We start from the raw sequence: 23,811 nt of genomic DNA, 5'->3' as shown, positions 1-23,811 counted from the left end.
GTGGTGTCTCATAGTGATTCCTGTCAGTGTTTACTCTAAAGAAGAGGGAAGAGGTGACTTCCACTGAGAAGGTGTGTGAGGAACTGAGGCAGTGGAGGCTGGGAGATGGAGGAGGATAGTCACAATAGCAAAGGCAAAATGCCTGAACAAAGAAAGCGCGTAGGTCATCATGAGTGTAATCAGACAGCGCCTTTGTGGCACTGAGAGCCTCTTCTGCATCAGAGAGAGGTACTTGGGGACTGTGGGGTCAGTACCTTTGCAGGAGGTGTCACCTATGCAGGAGGGGTTGGCTCTGTACTGGTAGACAAGGAGACCTTTGGGGTTTCTTCATGCTGTCCTGCTCCATGGGCAAGAGTAGATTCGTCCCTTCTGATTTGTGGAATTATTTGTTTTGAGATCGTGCCAGCTTCAACCGTAAACACGGTCCAATTCCAATGAAAGTATCTCCATGCATGTCAACTGCTTTGGTATGAGTGTAAAAGAATTTATCTAAGTAGTGGGGATAATACTTAAATAAGGGAATCACTTTTTTATTCAAAGTTTTTACTCCTCTTTTGTCATGGAATCATAAAAGCAAACTGCTCAGGGTCATTAGAGGTGACCCACAGAGCCATAAATCTTTTTCGCTTTGTTCATAATTTGAAATGAAGGCTTAAAAGAGTGTGAAGGTTTCTGTAGTTTTCCTTCTCCTAACAAGCACCAGGAACACTCTCTCCCCACTTTTCCAAGGTGATGTGGTTCACTGGAGATCTTTCATATTTGTTTTCATGCTATAAAATGTGTTGTCATGAAGGGTTGGAGGCTTATTTTTCTTATTTCTCACAGAGAGCCCTTAGATTGAAATGAGGCTGAAATAAACAGAGTTTTGACCTGATTGATTAGAACCCCTGTCTCAGTTCCTAAGCGTTTTATCCAGTTTTTGGACGCTTGTGTAACTCTCTGGGTTGAGGAGTCAGTCTCCAGCTAGTTTCAAGATTTGAACCACCGTACACTTGAATAACAAGAGTTTTGCCTGTCTGCTTTCCAACTCCTTTTGGGGGTGCCTGCATGATTGCCAAAGTGGGGGATAACAGTTTGGGAGAACTTTGGGTCCCTCCCCACAAATCCTTCCCTTCCAGCCTTTTAAGGACCTCGGTAATGCATTGAAATTGCCAGCAGTAGTTAGCACCTGCAGGTAGAGGACTAAATTAGGCTTTTTGGAAACATTTGCGGGCAGCCTGCTCTCTACTCTAGCAATAGTAAAAAAGAGTTTGTGCCTCCCAACTTGTAAACCACTTTGAGTATCTGAACTGCTCAATGTTATGGTTACTGCTGAGATGTGCACAAGTGTGAAGTTCATTGTGTAGAGAAGAAATAGGAGAAAGGCTTGACCTTGGCATTTACTTATGTATGTGCGATAGGAAACTTCAGCAGCAAAAAGAGAACTCCTGTGACAGAAGAAATATTCACAGGCCCTCAGAGTGTGAACACGCACAGTTTCTGGTGCAAAGACGATGCTTTCTGCCCCTTGGGGAGCCAGTGGAGGCTAATAGCGTGCTAATTTCTTGCTGTACAAGGAGCAGATAGATTTCTTCCACGCCACCTTGCGGTCTTAGTGCCTAGGTAACTTTTCTTCTCTGTGTTAGTGTGCTAGGTAACCGTTGTTGAGGAGCACTGCCCTCGTAGAACTTTGTCTCAGTTGCCTGTAGATGGCAGCCGATGACACTGACCTCCAATTGCGCAGCTCCTGAGATCGACTGGAAAGCACAGTAAAACGTTGAGGTTGTGTGTTGTCGTTTTATCATTCATTCGGGTAGTGAGAGGGTTTAGCAGATTGAGCATGCCAAATGTTCAAAAAGGATGTGGGAGGTTGGTTTGTTTTGGCAAGTGCAAACCAAGTCTTTTTCAGTGTCTGCTGCTTGAAAATGTGTCTGCCTTGGCTGATATTTATCTTCTGGTTGTCTTTCAGAATGCTCCAGGACGACCTGCAGCTCAGTGATAGTGAAGAGAGTGGTGACGACCAAGTCAGTTTTAGATGTTTTATACACTAGGCACACAGACATCCCTTTAAATCACCACAACTTGTTGCGTTGCTCCGAGTTCCTTACGCTAACTTTTCCTCCCCCTCTCCTCTTTGTTTTTGTGAACAAAACAGGTTGTTGAAAAGCCACCTTCTTCACTTGCTCCTCCAAGGTACAGGTTTGTTCCCAAACTACTAGCTAGACCAAATAAGGAGGAAAACCAAAACTACTTTTTGTATATGGGGTAGATAGGTAAGGGTTCCTGGTTTCTCTTGTAGACACAGGCTTTTGTTTCTAGCTGCCTGAAGCTGCTTTTGAAAATTGGCTTGTGGGGGGTTTTACAGAAAGCTCCAATTGGAACTGAGTAATCCAGTCATGCTGGATTTTGCCTGTGAACCATAATTTTATTTCCCCAGCTGTTCTCTTTTTTTTCTCCTCTTCCCGTCCACCACTGTGTATGTAGATCACGCTGGAGCTAATGGGATTTTCAGTTGTAGTAGTGATGGATGTGAATCCAGTTTTAGTTTGGAAGGAGGCCCAAAACAGCCAAGTGAGTGAAGAACAGGAAACGGTTAAGTAGACTCATTGAGGCTGTTTCAGCTCCCTGATAAGGCAGCTGATTGTAAGCAGCTCCTGCCATGTATTGTTAGTCAGAAGCAATATTCAAGGTAGACTCAACAGCCACATGCCAGCATTAGAGGAAGAAAGGTGGAGAAGCCCAGAATTTTTCCTACAGGAGAGCACTGACAGACATTTTTGGCTTGATATCTGTATTCTTCAAGCACAGGGTAATGGTCGACAAAGTCAGACATGCAGAAGGGCATGCCGATTCTTGGCATGATTTCTGCGTCTCTGCAAGCTCTTGAAATAGAGTGTTCTCTTGAGATCAGTCTGGATCAGCAAGGAGCTTGCCTCCAAGTAATACAAACGTGTTGATGCTGATATGGGAAACAGTTTTCAAAGTAAAAAAAATAAAAAAAAAAAACCAACATTTTGATTTTGTAAGCCCATTTCAAAGCAAAAAGAAGCTGTGCATCAAAGTCGTGGCTCTCCCTCACTTCTATTCATTCCCATTGTCAGTGCTGGAGGAAAACACTTTTGAGTAGGGGAGGGTGTTGAAAAAAAGCCGCTGCTTGACATGGCTGTTAACGAAACAGTTACAGCACCTTGACCAAGTAACACAGATGAGGTGAAAAGGTGAAGGGGAGAATACAAAAAAGAGAAACCATCCTGGAATGTGTGTTTCCATCTTGTTAGCCTTTATTGGAAGTTTTTCTTTTGAGGGTTGGGGCTTTCAGAAAAGCACTTGTCAGTTTCAGTTGTTTTTTAAACTTTGGTTGGCTAAATGCTGCTTCATAGTGTAGCAGTGATGTCCTGCTTATGTATTTGTCTGACTGGGTTGGAGTTGAAGGTTTTATTATTTCCAGAGGTTTTTTATTCCGGTGCTTTATCTTTTGGGTATGGCAATGTATTCCTTTGGCCTTCTCCCATCTCCGCTCACTGCCAAAACATGGGGTTTCAGTTTTACTTTTGAATCTTGCCGTGTCAATATAATAAGTAACCTTCGCCCATGCTGCTTTCTAATGTTATCTCATGGTGGTCTAGCAGTGCCCTACAGTCCCAGCCCAAGAGTGTGGCATCAGCACATTCCAGCAGCTCGGAGTCAGGGAGCACCAGTGACTCAGACAGCTCTTCAGACTCGGAGACCACCTCAGAGAGCACCTCCAGTGACAGTGAAGCAAACGACCCTGCGAGAGCGTCAGCGCCTGAGGTGAATATTAAAATAAAATGTAGAGGCTGCTTAATACAGCCTCTTGCTTCAGACTCTCTGCTGCCTGAATGCAGTCAGGACAGGAGACCTGAAATAACGTCATCATTCATGTGTCCCCTTGACATCTTTGCTTCATCATCAGACTTTTTTGCCCTTTGCTTCCCTTCTAGAGTTTGTCAATTAAATAATCCTTAGTAACAGCATAATTAGACTTTTACGTGCCTAACCTTGAAGTGTTCCCCCTTCTACTTTGGCATCGTTGTCTAGCACTCCTGGAGGAATTAGTGTCATCGCTGGGGAGACACAAGTAAGGCACAGATGAGAAGCACGGCTTGTCTGGGATGTTTGGGGTGCACCTCTGCCCATGCAGGTTTTCTGAGTGCTGAGGCTATGGGCTGGTTCAGGGTGAGACCAATTTCCTGATATGTGAAGAAGAGCCTTTCTTTTGCCTTAGAAGCACATGAAAGGGAGAATTTTATGTGCAGAAAACAAGTTTTGAGAAAGCATAGCTTTTCTTCTCATATCTAATACACTTCACCTTCCAGCAGTTCAGTTACGGAGTTTGCCTTCTGCAATGCGGTTGTCTTTGGAAGGAAACAGATATTATACTTCTACTCTTTTACCCAATCCTGCCTGCTTTGTTTTGAAAATACTGGATTGCAAGATCCTTCTCGCTCTAGTGAAATCCTAGCTATTTGCCATTGACCATCTTATCCTTTTTTATTCAGCAAACTGTTCATCCATGGTGCTCAAGGAGCAAATTATTGCACATGGCCCATTTGTTTATAGTCAGTTCTTCACATGCAAAAGCACAGACTTTAAGACCTATAGGCAATAGTTCCTCCTTTTTTTTTTTTTGAAGTCTCTTACTATTCTTTGTGCTTGGAAAACCTAAGGAAAGCCCGTATGATGGTGTAGATCACAAACAAGGTAACCAATGGTAGAAGGTGCTAGAAAAGGATCAGAGTATGCCACTGTCTGCTAGCTACCTACATTATGAACTGAAGTTTGCTAAGTATTTTGGCCACGTTTTTATAGTGTTTAAATAAAAAAAAATGCTCTTTGGTGGCTAATGAGTTAAAATTCTAATGAAAACAAAGCTGATTTGTGTTGTCTGAAAACTATAATGGAATTTGTGGTTTAATTTTTCGTACAACCCCAAGGTAAAACCAAACTGGTTTTTAAACCAGGTTTCTAGATTGACTCTCTGAAACACAGTTGAAGACATGTTTTGTTTATCCACATGTTCTACAGTGAGTTGAGTCTGGATAGAGAAGAAAATTGTGGTAGAAGGGATTCATTAGTCTTGGAAAACCTTTCAGGCTTTCTCTTTTTGGGGAAGAGTTGTGGGACTTCTGAGAAGGGAGAGTTGTGACTGGGGAGAATCGGTAAGGGCAGGAGTGTAACTGTGCCATGATGGTGCCCAAATAATGAGCTACACATTTAAGTGATGCTGACCCATACGTGGTGTTTTCAGAACAGGCCCCAGAGAATAATGCTCCTGCTTTGCAGTTTCTGTTGTCTTTTTTTAGGGTTAGTTGGGTTTGCTTTTCATAGAATCATAGAATGGCTTAGGTTGGAAGGGACCTTGAAGATCATCTAGTTCCAATCCACCTGCCATAGGCAGGGACACCTCCCACTAGACCAGGTTGCTCAAAGCCCCATCCACCCTGGCCTTGAACACCTCCAGGGATGGAGCTTCCACGACTTATCTGGGCAACCTGTTCCAGTGCCTTCCACCCTCAAAGTGAAAACTTTATTCCTAATATCTAATCTAAATCTAACTTCTTCCAGTTTAAAGCCATTCCCCTTCATCCTATCGCTACATGCCCTCCTAAAAAGTTCCTCCCTGTCTTTCTTGTAGGCCCCCTTTAGATACTGAAAGGCTGCTATAAGGTCTCCCCAGAGCTTTCTTTTCTCCAGGCTGAACAACCTCACCTCTCTCAGCCTGTCTTCATAGGAGAGGTGCTCCAGCCCTCTGATCATCTCTCTGGTCTTTTTCTCGTAATTTGTCAGACTACTGTTAGGTTAAGCAGGGCTCGTAGCGACCACATTACGTTATCTGACCGTGTGTCCTGGTTTGAGATAGAACAAAACTAATGTTCCTTTTCAATAATTTTCCTTTTCAGTTTAGTCTGGTCTAACTGAATGCACTCTCTGAAATTAATGGTATGTTTTTCAGACAGTGTCTGCTTCTGGCAATCAAAAAGTCTGATGCTTATAGTTAGTACCAAGGAATAGTATGCCGAGAGGCTTTTGCTTATACTTATCTCTGTATCAACCAGGGTTAGCTAACTTTGTTATGTACCGAGTTGGAAGCAGAAGAGCGGGCAGGAGCGGACAGGACAGATGACCCAAAACTGACCAGCGGGGTATTCCATCCCATCTGCCTCATGCTCATTATAAAGCTGAGGGAGCAAGGGCTCAAGTTCCCTTTTCTTCAGTGGCTGGAGTCGGAGGAGGACTCTGTCTGTTCTGCCTTTGATCCTGATCTGTGTGTTCCTGCACCCAGTTCCTGTCTGCTGCTGAGTCCAGTCTGGGATTTCCCCAGTGCTGGCTGGTGACGTGATTGTCATCCTGGGAGCTCGATATTGGGTTTATATATATTTGTATATATTTCATTATTTTCTTATTAATATTATTATATTTTCTTTTTATTGTTAATATTTCATTAAAGCTGGTTTAGGGTTTTTTTTCAAGCCGTAAGTCTTTCTCCCTTATCCTCTCTCCTTTCTCTCTTCTGGGAAGGGAGAGGGGTTAATAGAAAACATCTGTCATTCATTTAGTGGCCAGCCCAGCCCTAAACTGTGACTCCAGAGGCCTTCAGACCTTGGTCATTGCTCATGCCTTGCTTGACCCAGAGGGAAGCAAGTGTTAAGTTGTGTAGGCAGAGGACTCAGAAGAGGCTGGACTTGATGCGGTAGCCATACAATTTCTTATGGTAAATGGTTTTCTTTTGGTTAAACCACAGGAGCCTGACAGCCTACCTGTCAAACTTCAATGAGATGTGATAGCTGGCACAGCCCCTTGTCCGTTTTGCTGTGTGCAAATAACTTTCCAAAAGCATTGTGAGGACAGCACCTAAACCGTTTTTACAATTGCTGCTTTTTTTAGACGTTGTCTGATTGTGCAACAATGTTGGTTAGTGGCAAACCAAGATGAAGCTTTCATGTAGACTACTCTCTTACTGGATGACAGGTAGGGCTAGCAGAGAACCAGGAGTGCTGTGCAACATATTTGATCCTGTGCAAAAACGAGGTCTGTGTTCCTGAAGTAAGTGTTCATGTGCACATACTAGAGCATCCTCACTGTCTCACGGTCTTTCACTTTCACGCCTTTTTTAACAATAAGGAGGAAATTTTACTGGGTTCTGATAAGCAGTGCTAGGATGGAAATAGCCCATAAAGGCATCAGTGTTGCATCCTTCTTTTCTCTTTTTGTCTGCAGCCTGACCCACCAACTTCTAATAAGTGGCAGCTCAACAACTGGCTGACCAAGGTGAACCCACCAGCAGTGCCAAGTCTCAGCGAAATCGCCCATGGGGATGGATGTGAGGAGGGCCAGGAGCAGGGCGATGGCATCAGCAGCAATTCTTCCCACCAGCACGCTGAGCCGAGGGAGCCTCATCACAAAAGCTCCGGCCGAGCAGCCAGGGCTCCTCAGGACACTCATCTTCCAACCAAACACAACTGCCAGAAGTCTCCTGTGCGCACCGAGGAGCCCTCGCTCAGGCAGACTTGTCTTCCTCAAAAGAGGAAGGTGAGGGGTGGAGGGGGAGGTGGGTTTGTACAAGGGCCAAGGTGGTGTTTGAAAAACCCGTGTGGAGAGTTCATTTCTGCTTCATAGGTTGGGAGTGCACCCATTATGCTCCTCCTATAAAGGTGCTATCAAACTTCTAAAGGGAATGCGTACCAAAACTTTCCACAGATGTTTCTTGTTGATCACAAATCCCCTGCTGAGCAAATGAAAAGCCTTGTAAGCTGTCTAACAAATGCTTTGGTGGTTTAAAACATTTTTTTCTGTGTTTTCTTGAAATACTAATTTTCTCAGACACCAAAACCTCAGCCCTCCTATGTCAGAGAGGACCTTTGGGCAGCAGGCTGTGTCACAGCATGCAGCTGGCCAGCCTGCTGGGAGCATTTGTGGGTTTCTCTGCTTTCAGCCCAAGCAGAGCTTTGTAGGGCTGCAGTTCCCCCTCCCCCTGCAACTCCTTGAAAAGCAGCATAGTATCTGAAGCACCTTCCAGACTGTGGAGTCATCTGTGCTACCCATTGAGTGTCTGTTGTGGGAGAGCACCTTGCCTGCAGTTTGTGGGGGTGCCCACAGGGACAATTGACCCAGGCCACCCTGGTCTGTGGTTTTTGGTTTTGTCCATGTATGCACCTTCTGCTGCCTTTAGTCACGCAACCACAGTCTGAGTAGCGTAGTCTTTTCCTGTGTGGAATTATTTATTTCCATGAAACAGTTGTGAAGGCTTGCTTATGCAAAGAGGACTGAATTCTGCAGATGTAAACTGTGTTATTACTAGGGGTGATGGCAGCAGCCCCGTGCCTTTTACTTTTCCATAAATGCAGACTTTTGACTGAACCAGGTTCACTGATAGTAACAACCATCACTAAACCCTGCTTTGGATCTCAGCACTTGGATAAATATGTAGAAAATGTCTTTGGTTTTCCTGGAGCTGCTGTGGTGCTAGCAGCAATGCTAATGCTTAAAAGATGCGTGTATCCACTAAGGGGATTTGTAGAGTCCTTCAGCGTTAATAGTTGCTTTCCCCTGAATTACAAGACAGACCTTTATTTAACTGCGATGGTAGTAGCTCATGAGCGTTTTTGAAAGCTAACTGCCAAAGGGGACTGTGGATATACTTCCAGCCAGCTGGTTCAGCTGCACAGAGAGTTGGCTGCAGGTGTTAAGGTGAATGGGTATTCACTGTGGACGTTTCAGTGCCTGTGTAACTTTTTGGTCCTCCTCACAGAGCAGGTGGCTTAGCATGTGTGGGTGAATTACCTTGGTTCCCACGTGGGTTTCCTTTAGTCTTGTCATTTTCTGAGCTTCCCATAGTTGTGGGGAAGAGCAGGAAAATGGTGAAGAAACTTGAGAGACCCCGGCAGTCCCCCTCCTGCAGAGCAGCAAGAGAAAGGTGAACAGGCAGTAAATCTGTTGCTGCTTCTGTTGTCTCAAAGAGCCAAGAGAGGAGCTATTTGATACTAGACGTGTCTTCCCTTGCAGCCTGAGTATCTGATTGCAGGAAAACCCTCCTAAGAGACTCAACATCTGTATTATATCAGCATGCATCAGTGTCCTTGGAGGCTCAGGCTTCATCACAGCCAGTTTGGTCAGGTGCAGCTGTCAGACATCTTTTGCGGCACTGTGGAGCTCAACCTGGGAAACAGTTTAAGGACGTGATCTAGGTGCTTGAGGCTTGCCCTGAGCACGCTGCCAGAGGTAGACTCTGTGCTGAGCATAACCCACTGAGCACCACCACAGTGACGTAAACCTGGATGTACTCGAGAGAGAGAGACAGAAAGTCCTGCAATGCTTTTGGCTGCCACCAGGCGCACTATGGGTAACGCTGACTTATCAGTGTAGTTTCTTTTACATTTTCTTGGCTTGTAGCAAATTATTCTGAAGTTTTTGATTCAGGTAAGCAGATGAGGATGCTTTGTATTGTTAAGATCTATCGAGTGCAATTTAAAAGTATTATTTATTACCTCTCTGCCTTAATGGTTCCTGTTCTTCTGGTATCAGATTCTTGTTGTTGAAACCAAAAGCCCCTGTGCATCTTGGAAATCTGAGTGATCGAACTCTCCTGTGAATGCAGTTTTTTCCTTCCCTTTGATAAGGCCTATCACAAAACACAATTGCTTGCAGTTCATGACTTTGCCAGGAGGAATCTGAATACATTTCTGTACAATTCATACTGAGTAGGAGAAAAAAAAAAACCACAACCATCGAGAACAGATGAAATGCTATTTTTCAGCAATGGATGTGCCTTAATTTTGATTACTGTTGGCAACAAGAGGTTTTGCGTTTCCATCCCTGCAACTACAAAATAATTAATCTATCCAAGCAAAAGTAGATAATGTCATTTTAGGATACTTGTCAGTGAGCCGGAAATCTATATCCGCTGTGCTCTGGGTTTCCACTTTGTCAGTTCCAGTATCTTATATTTTCTTTTTTTTTTTAACCAGAATCAGTCAAACTTAGATGTGTTCGTCTGTACTTTACCTGCACATTCAAAACCTGAGTGATTTTCTTTTTTTTCTTTTTTTTTTCCTTTCTTCCTGTTAGAGGGAAGTGGAGAAGGAGATTGATAGGAAGAAAATGAAATCAGAAAAAGAAACAAAACCATTGCAGTCTTCAGCTAACAAAGACTCCCATAAATTGAAGTGAGTATACAGTGGTGGGATGGCAAAAAGATGCATAAAGCTGAGTCTTTCTCAAAAAGGTTAAGGCGAGGAACTGTATCTCCTGTGCTTATGCTTGTGAGTTTGCTTATGACTTAATGTGTCTTCTGAAACTTAATCTGCTGCAGATTTGTCTTTACATCCTGGAACCAAACATGTGGCTATGGGAATATAATTTATTCACCTTTTTATTTGTTGCAGATGTGAAGGTTGGGTGTCACTTATCTATCTTCCTCTGTCTTCTTAACGCTGAGGATTATGGTTCTAATCATTCAAGCATAAGCTGATGTTTCAGTGGCTTGTTGTCTTCCCATACTTGGTTTACAGTGCTGCAAAAGCGTTGAATGTTGTTGCATTTGCCTTGATTTCCTACAGTTGAGATGGGAATGAAGACTTTACTATTTTAAACATGAACTTGTCCATCCTGCAGCTTATGTTGCTGCATGCTCTGATCCATGTATTACGCATAGCTCAAAAAATCTGTTTATGCTGCAAGAAGTTTAGTTGCCAGTTATGCCCATGCTGCTTTTCCTTCTAAGCTGTTTGCACTGCTGTCTTTCAGACCAGATGCAGGAAACAAATCAGTGCAAAAGAATTTTACATTGCTTGAGTTACAAACAGTGTGGTAGACTGCCTGCCTGCGGGATGCAGGAGTCGTTTTCCCTTCTGCAAACTACCATGGTGGTAATCTGTCAGCAGATGATTGCCCTAGATGATCTGGGAGGTGGCAGCTGTTCTGTGGGGAGTAGCATGTGCTTGTTCTGCATGATAGTTTAGGGGTTTCAGGGGATGGCAAGAGGTTGAAGATGGTTGAAGATGTCCCTGCCGGGGGGAGAGGGGGAAAGTGTCGACTAGATGACCTTTAAAAGTCCCTTTCAACCCAAACTATTCTGTGATTCTAGGTGAGTAAGACTTAAGAGTTCAAGCATCAGTTATTTCTGCTTTCATGAGAAATGGAATTAGCCTTAAAATGGTTTTAAAAAGGGAGTTGGACTAAATGATCCTTAAAAGTCCTTTCCGACCCAACCCATTCTATGATACTACGAACTTCTTTTTCTTTGCCCATGTCTTCCTCATTCTGGGTTCTGCTGTCATACTTATTTTGGGGAAGTTTGTGCTCTCACTGCATGAGAAGCAGCAGAAAGCTTTTTGTCAGATTCGTGGTACTTCACATGCATTTAAAGCTCTTAGCCTTTGTAAGGTGAGAAGATGAGGTGAACGCGTTTTGCACACAGAGAAACCGAGGTGCAGACAAGTTGAGTTGCTTGATCAGATTCTTGCCGCAAACAGGTGAAATAGCTGAAAGTGTAGCCCTGAAGTCATGACTCTCGTTCCCATGACTGAGCAGAGAGAGTTCTGGCAGCCTCTTGGGAAAGGATATTCTGCTAAGTGTAACTGAATGTCCATAAATTTCGACTTGGTGATTGTTGCTGTTTTCTTAATTGGACAGGTTCTGATGAAAGAAAAAAGTCATGTGTCAATGCTGATACTGTCTGCTCCCTCAGCTGCTTTTGCTGTCACCAGTGACAGGCTTTGAATTGTACTTATCGGCTGGCTGCTGGTGCACACGGTGTCTGTGCTAGGTGGGACCTGTCTTCTCCCAGCTTGACAACACAGAGGTGGATGTGATGGACATTGCAGAACTCTGGTTTCTTCCCTTGCTGCCGTGTGAGGCTGCTAAACTGGGATGCTTCAGAAGCACATAGGTGTGCAGCTCCCCCTTTCTCTAACTAAACCAACATGATGCAGAGCCAATAAGCTTTTTGCAGTGACTGGCCCAAATTTGTATATGGGTGAAACGCACAAAGCCCAATCCAGAAAACAGAGTTGTATGTATAGGTGAGTAAGGGTAGGGAGCCTTTCCCTTTTCCACTAAAATCATCTCGTTGTCTTTGTCTTTTTTGTATGTGACCTAATGGACACACAGCCAGCATGCCTTTTGAATCATGAAACTGTGGAATTTCAGATGGCCTTCATGGCCAGGAATTTCTCATTTATTCAGCATAGCATTTGCAGTGCTTCTGGTACGTCTCCTGAAACTTAACCCATAATTTGCATACCAGTGTACTGCCAGCATTTTGGCTAGCTCTTTGCTAGAGCTAATGCTTCTAGGAGCATGTCTTCAAATGGGCAGTGTCCCTGAGAGGGGAGGCTCATGCATCAGTCACGGGGCACTGCGATCAATTCCTGCTTGCTTGTTGCTTGAATTGGAGGTATTGGATTGGTATGTAGCGTTGAGGTTTGTGTCCTGACAATACGACTAAACTGCTTTTCTGCAGAGAAAACATTGACGTGCTCTTAAAGCACTGAGACTTTGGGGCTAACATTTAGTTGTATGAAGGGATACAGAAGGGCTTTAATTCTGGGGTTCACTCCTCCCTTTTGCTCAGTGAAAATGAGCACCCCTTTTAGCCGTGTTCTGGCTTGCAGAGTGGGAAGGATAAGGATGCGTTTTTGGGGAGAGAGCTGTACCAAGGTAGGGAAGCTGGGGAGCATGTGTGCAGCGAGTAGGGACTGTACCATGGGAAAAGTGGGTTGTGGAAGGCAGGAGAGGACTGTCCTGTGCACAGCAGAATGAAGCAAGATGTGCAATGTCATGCTTCGGTCTTCTCACTGGGTTTAACTTAATTTCCTGCTCTTCTGATGTTGCAATCCATGAGTTGGGATCCACTGTTCGGTGTTTTCCTGGAAACTTTGAGAAGCTGGATAAAAACGATGTAAGTGAGCAGTAGAGAAACAAGGTTTAGAGCTATCTGGTGCTGCTTAAAGCTGCCAGAGTTCCCTGGTAATCCTAACTCCGGATGATCACAAAACTGATATGCCACCGTGTTATTAAATGTGATAGCCTCTGCCATTATAAAGCACAGCATTTTAAGTCTCTCTCACCTGAATCCTCTCAACTTTATAAGTGTTGTGTGGGTGAGCTGGCAAGTCTTAAAGGAACAACTCAGTTAAACTCGGTCAAAGCATATACAGGATCAAGTGTCAGGGTGAGTATTTCTGACCATAGAAGATATCTTCTAGCATAATGGGGAGAGAGAGTCAGTGCTGCAATTCATTTGCCTTGTTGTGTGATTTGTCCCAGGGATTTTAGTTGCTGTTATTACCTCTCTCCCATTTTCAGTGAAAAGAGGCTGTGTTGGAGGGATGCCTTTTTTGCAACATCCTGATATTCTGGTTGCAAGTCCTTACTCCAAGGACAAATCTTATTCCTACTTGAAAAGAAACTTTCTTGTGTGGTGTTGGCAGCTGAGGATGTGGTATCTAATGCACAATGAAATCCCTGAAGTTTCATTTTGCTTTTGTTTGATTCTTTATGTTAACAAGTCCTCTTATACTTCCAGAGAAATTTAAACAGAATTGGTACATGAAGTAACTAAGTTTTTTAAAAAAAACCTACGTTATATGTACACCATATTCACCCCAATTGCTGAATTCGCTTCCCATCTCCAGAGCACCAAAAGCTTTACTTGAAAACCAGAAGAGAGATCTCCTGCTACCGCCACCTCTGCCACCCATGTCTCCTGCACATCCTCCACCAAAGTCAACCAAGATGGCCCAGAAGAGACCCAGAAGTGAGACTGGTGAGCTGCCTGCCATGGATAACACTGCCAGGAACAAGAGCGACCACAAGGATCCTTTGTTCTCCAAGCACAAGAAAGTGGAGAGAAATCACGCTGAATTGCCAAAGGGCATCGAAGTAGGTATCCATTATAACTGGTGGGATGTTTCCTGCAAGTCGTGAGTGCTGTGTGATTGTCTTTAGAAATATGCTCTGAGGATATTAAAAAGGAAGGAAGATAAATGAGCCACCAAAGAAAGCTCTTTGAAGCAATTTTGCTCCTTTAATGGCTGTCTGGGACCATATGTTGCTAGCCCGAAAGCCTGCATTGTAACTTCTCTGCTGACTTTCCATCAGCTGTTTTCATTTCACCAGTGAACAATAGTGTAAAGGGATGACCGTGTAAAAACCCAAGGCAAGAGAATCATGTTTATGGTAGTAACCGTTTCTGACTGTAGGCGACTGCAAGTACAATATTGGCGTAAAAATAAGTGTGTTTACAGAAAGGAGTGGATTGCTTCAAAGTAAGAAACAAGCAACCCGTGGTTTTGGCTGCAGCTTGGATATAAGGTTTTGTGGCTTGCTTACAAAATTATTAATGATCCTTGCAGCTGGATCTTTGCATTTTTTTATTAGAAAATTCAATTATATTCCTGTTTTCTGGTGGCTGGGGGTGTGTGGTCTAGTCTGTTGTTGTGTGTGTTAGGCCAGATTCTGCACACTGTATTAGCTGGCTTCTAACTGCTTGCTTTTTCCTGATAATGGAGTTAGTAACAGAGAATCAACAGTTGCTGTGTGGTTAAGCTGGAATAAGTGTGAATGGATATTACCCATTCCAGCCTTGGCTAGTGGCCATGAAAAATGTTCTGCTTGCAGCCTTACTGCTGTCTTAGCCATTGTGCAAGCAAACCTGTGACTTAATTTCTCAATGCTTGGGAAAAGTTTGAGTGGTATTAAGCCTTACTAGCAGTCAGGTAAGAAGCCAAGTTTCTATTTCTGTTATTGGATGGGGTGCTGGGGAAGAAGGTAAGAAGATGGTTAGAACCTGGAGAGTAAACTGTGCCTGGGACAACTAAATATTTTCTCTTGAAATTTAGGAAAGCCAGGCTTTGGAATTGATTTAGATGTACCTCTCTAACCAGCTTTATCTCTGCTCTGTTTTTCAGGGATCTGTAGGGGATGTCACAAATCCTTTCCCAGTGCCTTCTTTGACGAATGGTACCTCCAAGTCAAGGAGACCTCAACTCAACTTTGAAGAGTAAGTTGTTGTTTTACACCCCTTGTCTGTACTTTCTGAAGACACCAGGCAAGCCTGGCCCTGCAGCCGCCCTGGCTTCTGCTTCCTAATGAGCCCTTCTTTTGGGAGGAAAGAGAGAGGAAGAGATGTCTGAGACCTGCCCTGTACTGTCTTCTCATGCCTGGGACTTACTCCACCCCCCACAAAGCAAAGGTCTCATTACAACAGTTCTTGGCTTGAGGGAAGCTACTCTGGAAATTAGGTACTTTTTAACTCTGAGAGGTGTCTCATGCCTGCCAACAAGTGATGGGTTTTGATTTATGTGTTTCTTGGCAAGCGGCAAATTCCTCTGTGACAAGGTGCTGGGCAGGCAGCTGACTTTATCTTGAGAGGGCATGACTCACTCGTTAGTGTACAGGTGGCTGTGTGCCATTTGCACGGTGAATAGATTATCCCAGTGCACAGAAATGTGTGTCATGATTGAGACCCAAGACCTGTAGAAGCCTTGGTGACCGTATGTCTTGTAAGCAAATAGCTCGAATGCAAGCTCTCTTGGTCCAAGATGACAGTGTGGTACTGCAGAGTTTACTGTATGTTTCAATCAGAATGTGTTTGTGGTATTGTACTTGTGTGATATCCTGCCGTTCCTCAACTACTGTCTTTCCATGGGAGCAAAGAAGTAAACTTGGCCTCATAGTAACCTAACTTCTGGTGGATTTTTATTTCAAAATGTAAGTTTTCAATGTCATTCTAACATACATTTTTTAAGAAATCAATTAACTTTATCTGTGCGTTCAGCTGCTGCGTATTTCTGAACAGGCAGACAACATTCATTTAGTGATTATCATAATTGTAAGGTGTGTTTGATAAGACTGTAACAGGCTTACCAAAACACGATGTTTGGACTCATAGCATCCTATAGATCTGAAGGTAAAATTGATAATTATCCCCCCCTTTTTCTCTGCTTTCTGTTTTTCCACTCTCTGTCCCCAATTCAGACAGCATCCGACAGAATACTACATAGAAGAGGCCAAGAGGCTGAAGCACAAAGCTGATGCAATGGTAAGTCCTGGCCCTGTGCTAAAATGTTAACCTTCTCTTGCATTCGGACCAAATACCTGTGTGCATGTGAATAAGATTCGCTCGCTAACATTACTTCCATACTCGGAGTACGTTCAAGTTATATGTGGGGAGGCTGTCTTTATTTGCCAAATGTTCAGACATTTCCCTCTTGTAAAGACATCTAGGGAATATGCCTGGAGAACGGGATTTGGAATTGACATTGCCTGAGGTTAGCAGGCCTGTTTGCTTTGCAGAGCTATCACGAAGTCCTCGGAAAATACAAGGAACAGTTAGTTTTAAGACAGTTTACTCTGAAACATCAGGATCCTGACAGTAATTGTGTTGCTGGCGAACAAGACTTGGAAGTGCCCTTTGTGGAATGGGACTGACTTTCTCCACTGTGTGCAGTTTAACAGTGTGTATGAATGAGCGCTTTTTTTTATTGCTAATTATGGCTCAGTCAGATAATGTACATTTGCTAATTGTCGTTTACTTGTGAAAACGAAGTGGGGGAATACTGCAGAGGAAAAGCCTCATCTGCCTCTCATGAGGCAGGCCTCCAAGAGCAGAAAATAATATCCAAGAAAAGTGAAGATGGTGAATTACTGGAGGAAAACATTGAGCAAGAGGAAGAGATACAAATAGCCAGAGCACACAAAGCTGATGACTGGGCCCACATTAGGGCTACTGCTGAGAACCCTTTAATTATCTCCTGGAGGCCTGACTTGCATCTTTTTCTTTCTTGAAATCCTGCCTAACTAGGGAGAAAAAAGGAAATCAGGTACACTTGAGAGAAGTAGTTTTTGTCTTAGTCTAAAAATGAGAATTTTCTTCCCAATAGACCGACAAGACTGGAAGGGCCTTTCAGTACCTAGATGCTGCCCTCTCCTTCATTGAATATGGGATTGCCTTGGAATCAGATGCATCAGCACCAAAATCAGCTCACAGCCTATTCAGCGGCACCATAGATCTCATCAAGTAAGCGGTTTTCAAAGTGCGATGGTTAGGCTGCGTGTTTGGAGGGGAAGGGTTAGTTGCATTGCTTGTTTGCAACTGTGGCCAGTTTGGATTCCCACCATGGAGCAGAGTTCAGGTTGCTGTACAAGCACGAGAAAGACCATCCGGAGGCATCAGAGGCAAATCCTTTGAAGTGTTTCAGCATTGCTTATCAGAAGAAGTAGGCACCGTGTCCTCCTCAGCATTTGAGCCTTGCAGCTGAGGTACACCAGAGGATGCTGGTTATGACAATCAAGGCCATGAAGGAGTTTTTACTTCATACAGGTCTGAAGTTGCTTTTGCATGTGAGCTCAGTAGTATTTAAATTAAAAAAAAGCAAAGCAAAGATATAGCATGTGGAAGAACAGTTTGTGTCCCAAAGGTCTTGTAGCTTGACTGAAGGCAGACTTTGCTGGTTTCTCCCATGTGTCTTTCTACTAGTACACTTTATTGAGGTTTCTTTTAGCAACCTTCCCCATTTAGTTTCACAGCCATTGTAGATGCACGTAGATAATATGACGTATACAAGCAGCACAACCCAAGCAACCATGTATTGGGTAGAAAAGAGGCAGGTATCGGTTATTCATACCGAAATTACAGGTTATATGAGTGTTTTTGAGAGCTGATTTGACTTCTTGCCTTAGAGCTGAAACAGCTGTCAGGTTTTGTTTTTTTTTTTTTTGTGGTAGACTTCAAACTTTTTAAATTACATTGTTTGCTTGATGGACTGTATTTCCAAGATGCTGTTGTTGCTTTATTTTCATAAAGGAGACTTGCTTGTTTGTTGTTAGCCAAAAGAAACATTTCGACTAAGATGTCTGTCTTGTCCAGAAACAATTGAATTAATATTTCACCTTCAGTAGTAGGGGCACCTCTTCTGGGTCCCAGGCCTGTAAGTTAGCGTGTAATCACTGTAAGAGGAGAGTGGGTCGCATAAGGGGTCACATCTGTTCGTGCTGCGTGGAAAACAACGCATTCTGAGACAGTACTCTGCTCAAGATCATACAAAGCACTCAGTGCCAGGACTTAAGAAGTCAAGGCAGGTTTAGGTTTCATGACTTTTGGACTGATGTTAGAGATAACGGCATGCGCTGTTTTTTCATAAACAGCAGGACTTCAGAGCACTGATGGCTGACAAGATTCTGTTTTCTTTGTTTCCTTAGATTCATCATGACATTGAAATCCTTTACGGACTCCTCAGCATCTTCACATGAAAAAATCTTTGCCGTGTTTTGGTTTGTAACTGTTTTTCTCTGCCTTCCTATTCTGTGTTTAGACTCGATAGAGTGAAAGACCCATTACTTTCAGGGGCAAAGGAATGAGTTAAATGGGAATCAGAGTTCCACAAGGGAAAAAACCCACAGAATAAAAACCAGAATGAACTGGAACATCTCTAAAGTGCGCCACGTTATCACAAGGGACCACATGTGGAAGGCACAGGCTCTAAAATTTGATCTGCTGGTAACCTGAGAGCACACAAAGGCTTTCACCTAAGGTGAAAGAATGGAATTTGGCTGCCCATGTTTGAGCCATGTAACTGAAGCTGTCACTGAACATAGCTGAGGCACTTCTGGACAGGGGTTTAACGGGCCTGTTGCACCTATAAGAGGTCGGGCACCTGTTTGAATATAACACCAGACATGGCCCGCCCTTGTTTTGTTTTGTGTTTTTTTTTTGCCTTGTGATTTTTTCACAGGGTCCTTTTTTAAGATGAGCAGGAGGAGGAGAAATTCTGAGCTTTCTTGACTTTGCAGTACGGCTGATGTGTGCCTGCCTCTGTCCCACAAGGCTGATGACTGCTGAGCAGGCAGCAGCGAGCATGAACACTGACGCTTGGGTGTGTTTCTGTTCACAGCATGCGCTGCCAGTCCATTCTGCACATGGCAATGTTTCGTTACAAAAAAGACACTGCAATCAAGTATTCCAGGATCCTGAATGACCACTTTAAGGTAGGGCACAGATATTACCAATCTGCCAGCTGGATGGCTGCGGCAGTTACTGATGTTGGCCGAATAGCCCAAATCTAACAAGAGTTCTGTTCCTTGCTGCAGAGTTCTTCCAGAGTAACACAAGCACCTTCTCCATGTGTTGCAAGGTAAGATTTAAAAATACATATGTTGTAATGCGTCTGTAAGGGTGTGAGTGAAAACAATAGCCGGAATATTTGAGTTGCTAACTGCATTTGAGAGCGCCTCACCTCTCGCTCTTTCTTGCCACCTGAAATCACACTGTTAGGGGGCATGAGTATTTTTCTTCTCTCTCTCTCCTGTCTTTTCTCGTTGGAAAGGGGTTGTTTTTGTGTTATGAGGTCCAGAGTTACAGCATAACAAGAAGAGCAGTTCTCCACCAGATAAGCAGATCAGAGCAAGGAAGGTATCGTCACTATGCTGTTTCAAAGCCCCTGTTGTCATCTTTTTTCTGTTAGAGATCCCTTGAGACTTAATGGGATAGCATCCCCATCTCCCTGGCCACTGTCCAATATGATTATGCCTTCGTCCTGGGGTAGCATAACTTTGAGGTGATACTTCAATATTTGTCTCTTTAGCTTAGTCACCAATTAAGAAAAAGAAACTAATTTTCTAATTTATGAGTTATTGAGCGTTTTGTCCTTTCTATGTATCTACAGCAGCGTTGCTGTGTCTGTGGCAGCAAAAGCAAAGGGCAAACTGTCACATAACAGTGTTTCACCTGATGCCCTGCAGACTGGGCCTGTGTTTTTACGACAATGAGTAAGAAAGAGTTTTTCTGTGTGCTGTGGTAATTGCATTTGGCAGATAGCTACCTGGTTCCACGTCTGTCCCTTTTAAACTCTGCAGCTGAGAGAGGGTTGTTTGGTCTTTAATATCAATGCTGAAATTCCAGTTATTTTTCTGCTGCCTTGCACAATATAGTTTATTGGGAAGTAAATGGTCTCCCAAGAGCAGTGGTGGAAGCCCTTTCATACCAGGTACTAAAAGTTAAGTTGGTAGAAGTGGTGGGGGTGAAGTGATGTGACGAAGCCAGCCTGTGTCTGGAAGGCGGGCAGCTGACTGCATGTAGCTTCCCTACATCTATAAATAAGTGTGGGTAGGCTGACCTGGCTGCTTTGACTAGCTGTCAGAAAGCTCCAGCCTCTATAAGTGGTGAGCTTCAGCATGCCTGAAATGGAAGTCGTTAGAAAGAAAACACTCAGATAATCTGGTGAAGGCTTCCACAAATAGGTGTAGATTTTGGAAGGTATGGATGGCCCTTTCTGATGTCTGGTTCTGCATTTTCTTTTGTCAAGAGGAGTCCTTAGAGTTGCAAATCACTTCAAAAAACTTGGCCTTGCACTTGAAGGACAATTACTTGTTATGTTGCTGAACACATCTCAGTTTTCAATCCTCCGCTCCATACTGCAGGCCTGGATGATAGCGGATAGCTCCTGGCATAAGATAGTCTTGTGGCAAGGCTTTTAACTCTGAAGTTAAATGTTCACGATGGTGTTTCTTTCTCCTGCAGAAGCACAGGCATGCCTTCTGCTCTTTCTCCAATGTCCTCTCCTGCCGGTTCTGTGAGTTCTCAGCCGGGATCGAATGCTAGCAACTGCAGTGGCAACAGCATTGGCTCTTCAATCACTGTCCCCTATAATATCCCAAGCATCACCTCTTCCTATGTCAACATCACTTCCTGTATCCTCTATGCGTATGATATTTGGGAACAGGCTGATGCACTGGCCAGGAAGAATAAGGGTAAGTTTTTGCCTTCTGGCTTTTCTGTCTTGTGTGTTGTGGTTATGTGTATGTTCTCGCTTAAATCCTAACACTCAACGGAGCAAACACCATACCTAAAGATCAAAGCATTAAATATGTTGAAATAGACAGCTATGGCATATTGGCAGGTTATTGGCAGAGATACTTGATGGTGATATATTGAGGAGTGTTCCAATTAAAAGGTTGTCTTGGCATCCTCAAACGTCTAAGAGCTAAGGGATGAGGGTATCAAATGCAGGAAAACAGCCAACTTGCTTCATGGTAACACAAGAAGCATAAGGGGTTTTTTGCTGTTAGTTTTTCCCTTTGGGGCGCAGAGCTTTTCTGAGTCGGTTCACTTTCTATAAAACCAGCTTTTTGGCCTGTAGCATTGTGTTTTAGTTTGTTTGTCAAACTTCCAGGTATTTTTGTCTTGAAAACGGTGAAACTGGCTTCTCTAACAGAGGATCTGAGCAGCACTTGAATTGGAGTCTTTGCTGGGCACGTGACCAGTATTTGCCGGTAGCATTTCCTAAAATTGCTGCTACTTTTTTTATTTTACAGTTTTGTTAATAAAGTTGTATTGTCCTGTGGTACAAGCAGTGGTGAGTAAGCAAAAGCCCTAGAGTGGGTGCAGTTCTATAACCTGCCATCCCACGTGGCATTTGCAGTGTCATTTTTCATCAAACACAAAGTTTTGTGAGCTACTGTGGGCAAAGGGACGTATTGCCACGGTCTGTTGGCAAACTTGCAAAAGAAAGTAACCATGATGCGCCTGGCTGAATTGTTGGAAGGCTGTAGAAGTACTCATGCTAATGAGGCAGTTGCTGAAATTCAAAAGGCTTTGCAAGTCACCTTTGAATAAAGTAACTCCAGTTGTTGGCTGTCTTCTGAGCAAATCTGTGCTCGCAGCAGCAATTCATGTGTAGTATTTTGGATTATGTCCTCAAAAGGCTGATAAAAGACTGTCACACAGAAGGCTCAGTGGATACTGCTGGTAAGCCAGAGGAATGAGTCATGGAGGAAGACCTGTAGGAGGGACAGCCTGAGCACAATCTTTCATCAATCAAGAGTAAATTCAAAACCTGCTCTGTGTTGCAGTAAATACTCTCAAGGGAGTGGATCTGTGCAGGAGAACAGTAAATACTCCTGTAGGCTTTGCATTTGCTGTCACTGTTCAGGACGGTGGAGGAGTTCCAGTTCTGATATTTGTTGATATTTGGTGTAATGTACAGGTTCTAAGAGGTACAGAGAGTGAGTACCTAAAACTATTGAAAAGGCCACATCCTTGATTCTTTTGTGCAATTCATAGGGCTTAAGAAGAAGAAGAAAGAGCAGTGGCCTTCAGCTATCAAGTTCCCTTAAATGGAGAAGTTAGTGGAAAGCAGTTAGTTATAACTGATGTCCAAGGCACTTGTGCTGAAGTGCTTTCTGGCGGGTCCAAAACTAGGTGCTTCCAGTGCAGGACCCAGCTCCTCACTTCAGAGCAGTGCGTAATTCAGATCATGAGGCTGTAACACGTTGCCTTCTGGCCTCTGATGTTCCACAGCAATGACGAGCAGAGGTTGCATGTGTGCATGTAAAGTCACTCTCCTTTCACGTGGTGCTGTGGTCACAGATCAGATTAACTTCTGTTTGCTCAGGCAGGGAGTTTGGACTCCTCGTCTCTGCTTGCAGCTCTTCTGTTCCCCATGAAGGGAATGGATACCCATTTTGTAAACAAAAGAAGGAAAATCAGGGGAAATGCGTTTTCTGCTTCTGAATTGGAAAGTATTAGAAGGAAAGCGTTGTCTTCTCTGCTTCTGAAGAGTTCCTTGCACAGCCAAGCAGAAATTTTCAGCCTCCAGGTTCAATCTTTGTGTGTAAAAAAGTAGAGCTGAGAATGGCCAGGTTCTCAAAAGGTATCTGGCAAGACGATTGAGGCTGGAGGGACTGGGGTGAGCCCGTGTTGCTGGAAGGCAGGTCACGCAGCAATGTCTTGGAAAGGTGTGATAATTTCCTGTAACTCACTGTCACCTGCCGAGATGATTGCCAGCGCAGAGCAGGGCATTTAGCCTGCCAGCACCTCCCGGCAGGTTCAGATATGCTGCAAGATCCATTTTCTGCCTGTGCCGGAGGAGGAGCACGGTGCCTGAATTTGGTGGCAGGATAGGACTCTGTTAAATCTGCCTGATGTGCCCAGCTGTAAGCAACTCAAATCAGAGCTGTATAGCCTGCCAAGCTATCCAAATTTTTAAACCTGCTCAATTGAGAAATCATGATGCCTTCGACGTTTGAGGATGGATGAAGGAGAGGGACCAGTCCAACGACAGCTGTGTGTGCTTCTGGGCATTGCTCAGAAAGACACTCGAATTTGGCCTGTTTAAAATCTGGGGGAAGCACACAGCACATGTGTGAAGACCCAAACTTTTGCCCACCTACCATGGAGTCTCGACGTCCCTTTAAACCCAGCGGTTGGGGAGGCAGTTCAGTGTATGCAGGTGTGTGTGAGTACGTTTTCCTCTCATGTGCCCTGCCTCGTGTGCTTGGTATGCTTCCCAGCCTTCTAATGTTGCTGAGCTCTTTGCATTAATGCGTTTAATGGGACTTGCCGGCTGACAGTGTGCTGCTGTTGTCGCTCCTTGCTGCCCCCTTGCCTGTCAGACATGCCTGTTACGTGAAACCAACCACATGTTTTCTCTCTCCCTACCCTTTTTCCAGAGTTTTTTGCTGAACTCGGCACAGCGACGTGCGCTCTGGCACTGAACAGTAGCATGACTGAACTGGTACGCTACACTAGACAGGGTTTACAGTGGCTGAGACTGGAAACAAATACGCCTTAACTGGTGCTCCAGGTGGTTAAGTACCTTGAACTTTTTTGCACTTTTGAAGCCTCAGAAACAGTCTGACTTGTTGAATCGTTGGATACAAAGCACCTGCAAGGGAAAATAAGTTAAGGTGGAATGGATCTGGTTACACTGGAAAAACTTTGAATGGTGTTTGTAGGGTAGCGCTTTGCTGCCTTGAAAAAGAAGAGATGGAGGAAAGCCTCGATGTTGATGGCACCTTCCTTTAAAACGACAA

At 43.9% G+C, this 23,811-nt stretch overlaps 1 protein-coding gene across 1 annotated transcript in view; it reads left to right on the top strand.

The window, feature by feature from the left end:
- Nucleotides 1-23,811, top strand: part of LOC309671256 (AF4/FMR2 family member 1-like) — a gene marked incomplete at its 5' end in the record, with an annotated part of 28,460 nt that extends 4,649 nt beyond the window's left edge. The window contains 14 exons of the mRNA XM_082482462.1: nucleotides 1,949-2,003; nucleotides 2,135-2,172; nucleotides 3,609-3,771; nucleotides 7,219-7,503; nucleotides 10,072-10,163; nucleotides 13,635-13,881; nucleotides 14,910-15,001; nucleotides 15,979-16,042; nucleotides 16,884-17,020; nucleotides 18,202-18,273; nucleotides 18,894-18,987; nucleotides 19,090-19,133; nucleotides 20,519-20,748; nucleotides 23,449-23,811. Coding sequence (XP_082338588.1) covers nucleotides 1,949-2,003; nucleotides 2,135-2,172; nucleotides 3,609-3,771; nucleotides 7,219-7,503; nucleotides 10,072-10,163; nucleotides 13,635-13,881; nucleotides 14,910-15,001; nucleotides 15,979-16,042; nucleotides 16,884-17,020; nucleotides 18,202-18,273; nucleotides 18,894-18,987; nucleotides 19,090-19,133; nucleotides 20,519-20,748; nucleotides 23,449-23,570 — 1,735 coding nt within the window. The 3' untranslated portion in view covers nucleotides 23,571-23,811. The remainder of the gene's footprint in view (nucleotides 1-1,948; nucleotides 2,004-2,134; nucleotides 2,173-3,608; nucleotides 3,772-7,218; nucleotides 7,504-10,071; nucleotides 10,164-13,634; nucleotides 13,882-14,909; nucleotides 15,002-15,978; nucleotides 16,043-16,883; nucleotides 17,021-18,201; nucleotides 18,274-18,893; nucleotides 18,988-19,089; nucleotides 19,134-20,518; nucleotides 20,749-23,448) is intronic.

This window comes from Vanellus vanellus (genome assembly GCF_965231255.1).
Source record: "Vanellus vanellus genome assembly, chromosome: 4".
Taxonomy (NCBI): Eukaryota; Metazoa; Chordata; class Aves; order Charadriiformes; family Charadriidae; genus Vanellus; species Vanellus vanellus.
Note: the sequence above shows the minus strand (reverse complement) of the source record. Positions and strands in the feature narration are given on the sequence as shown.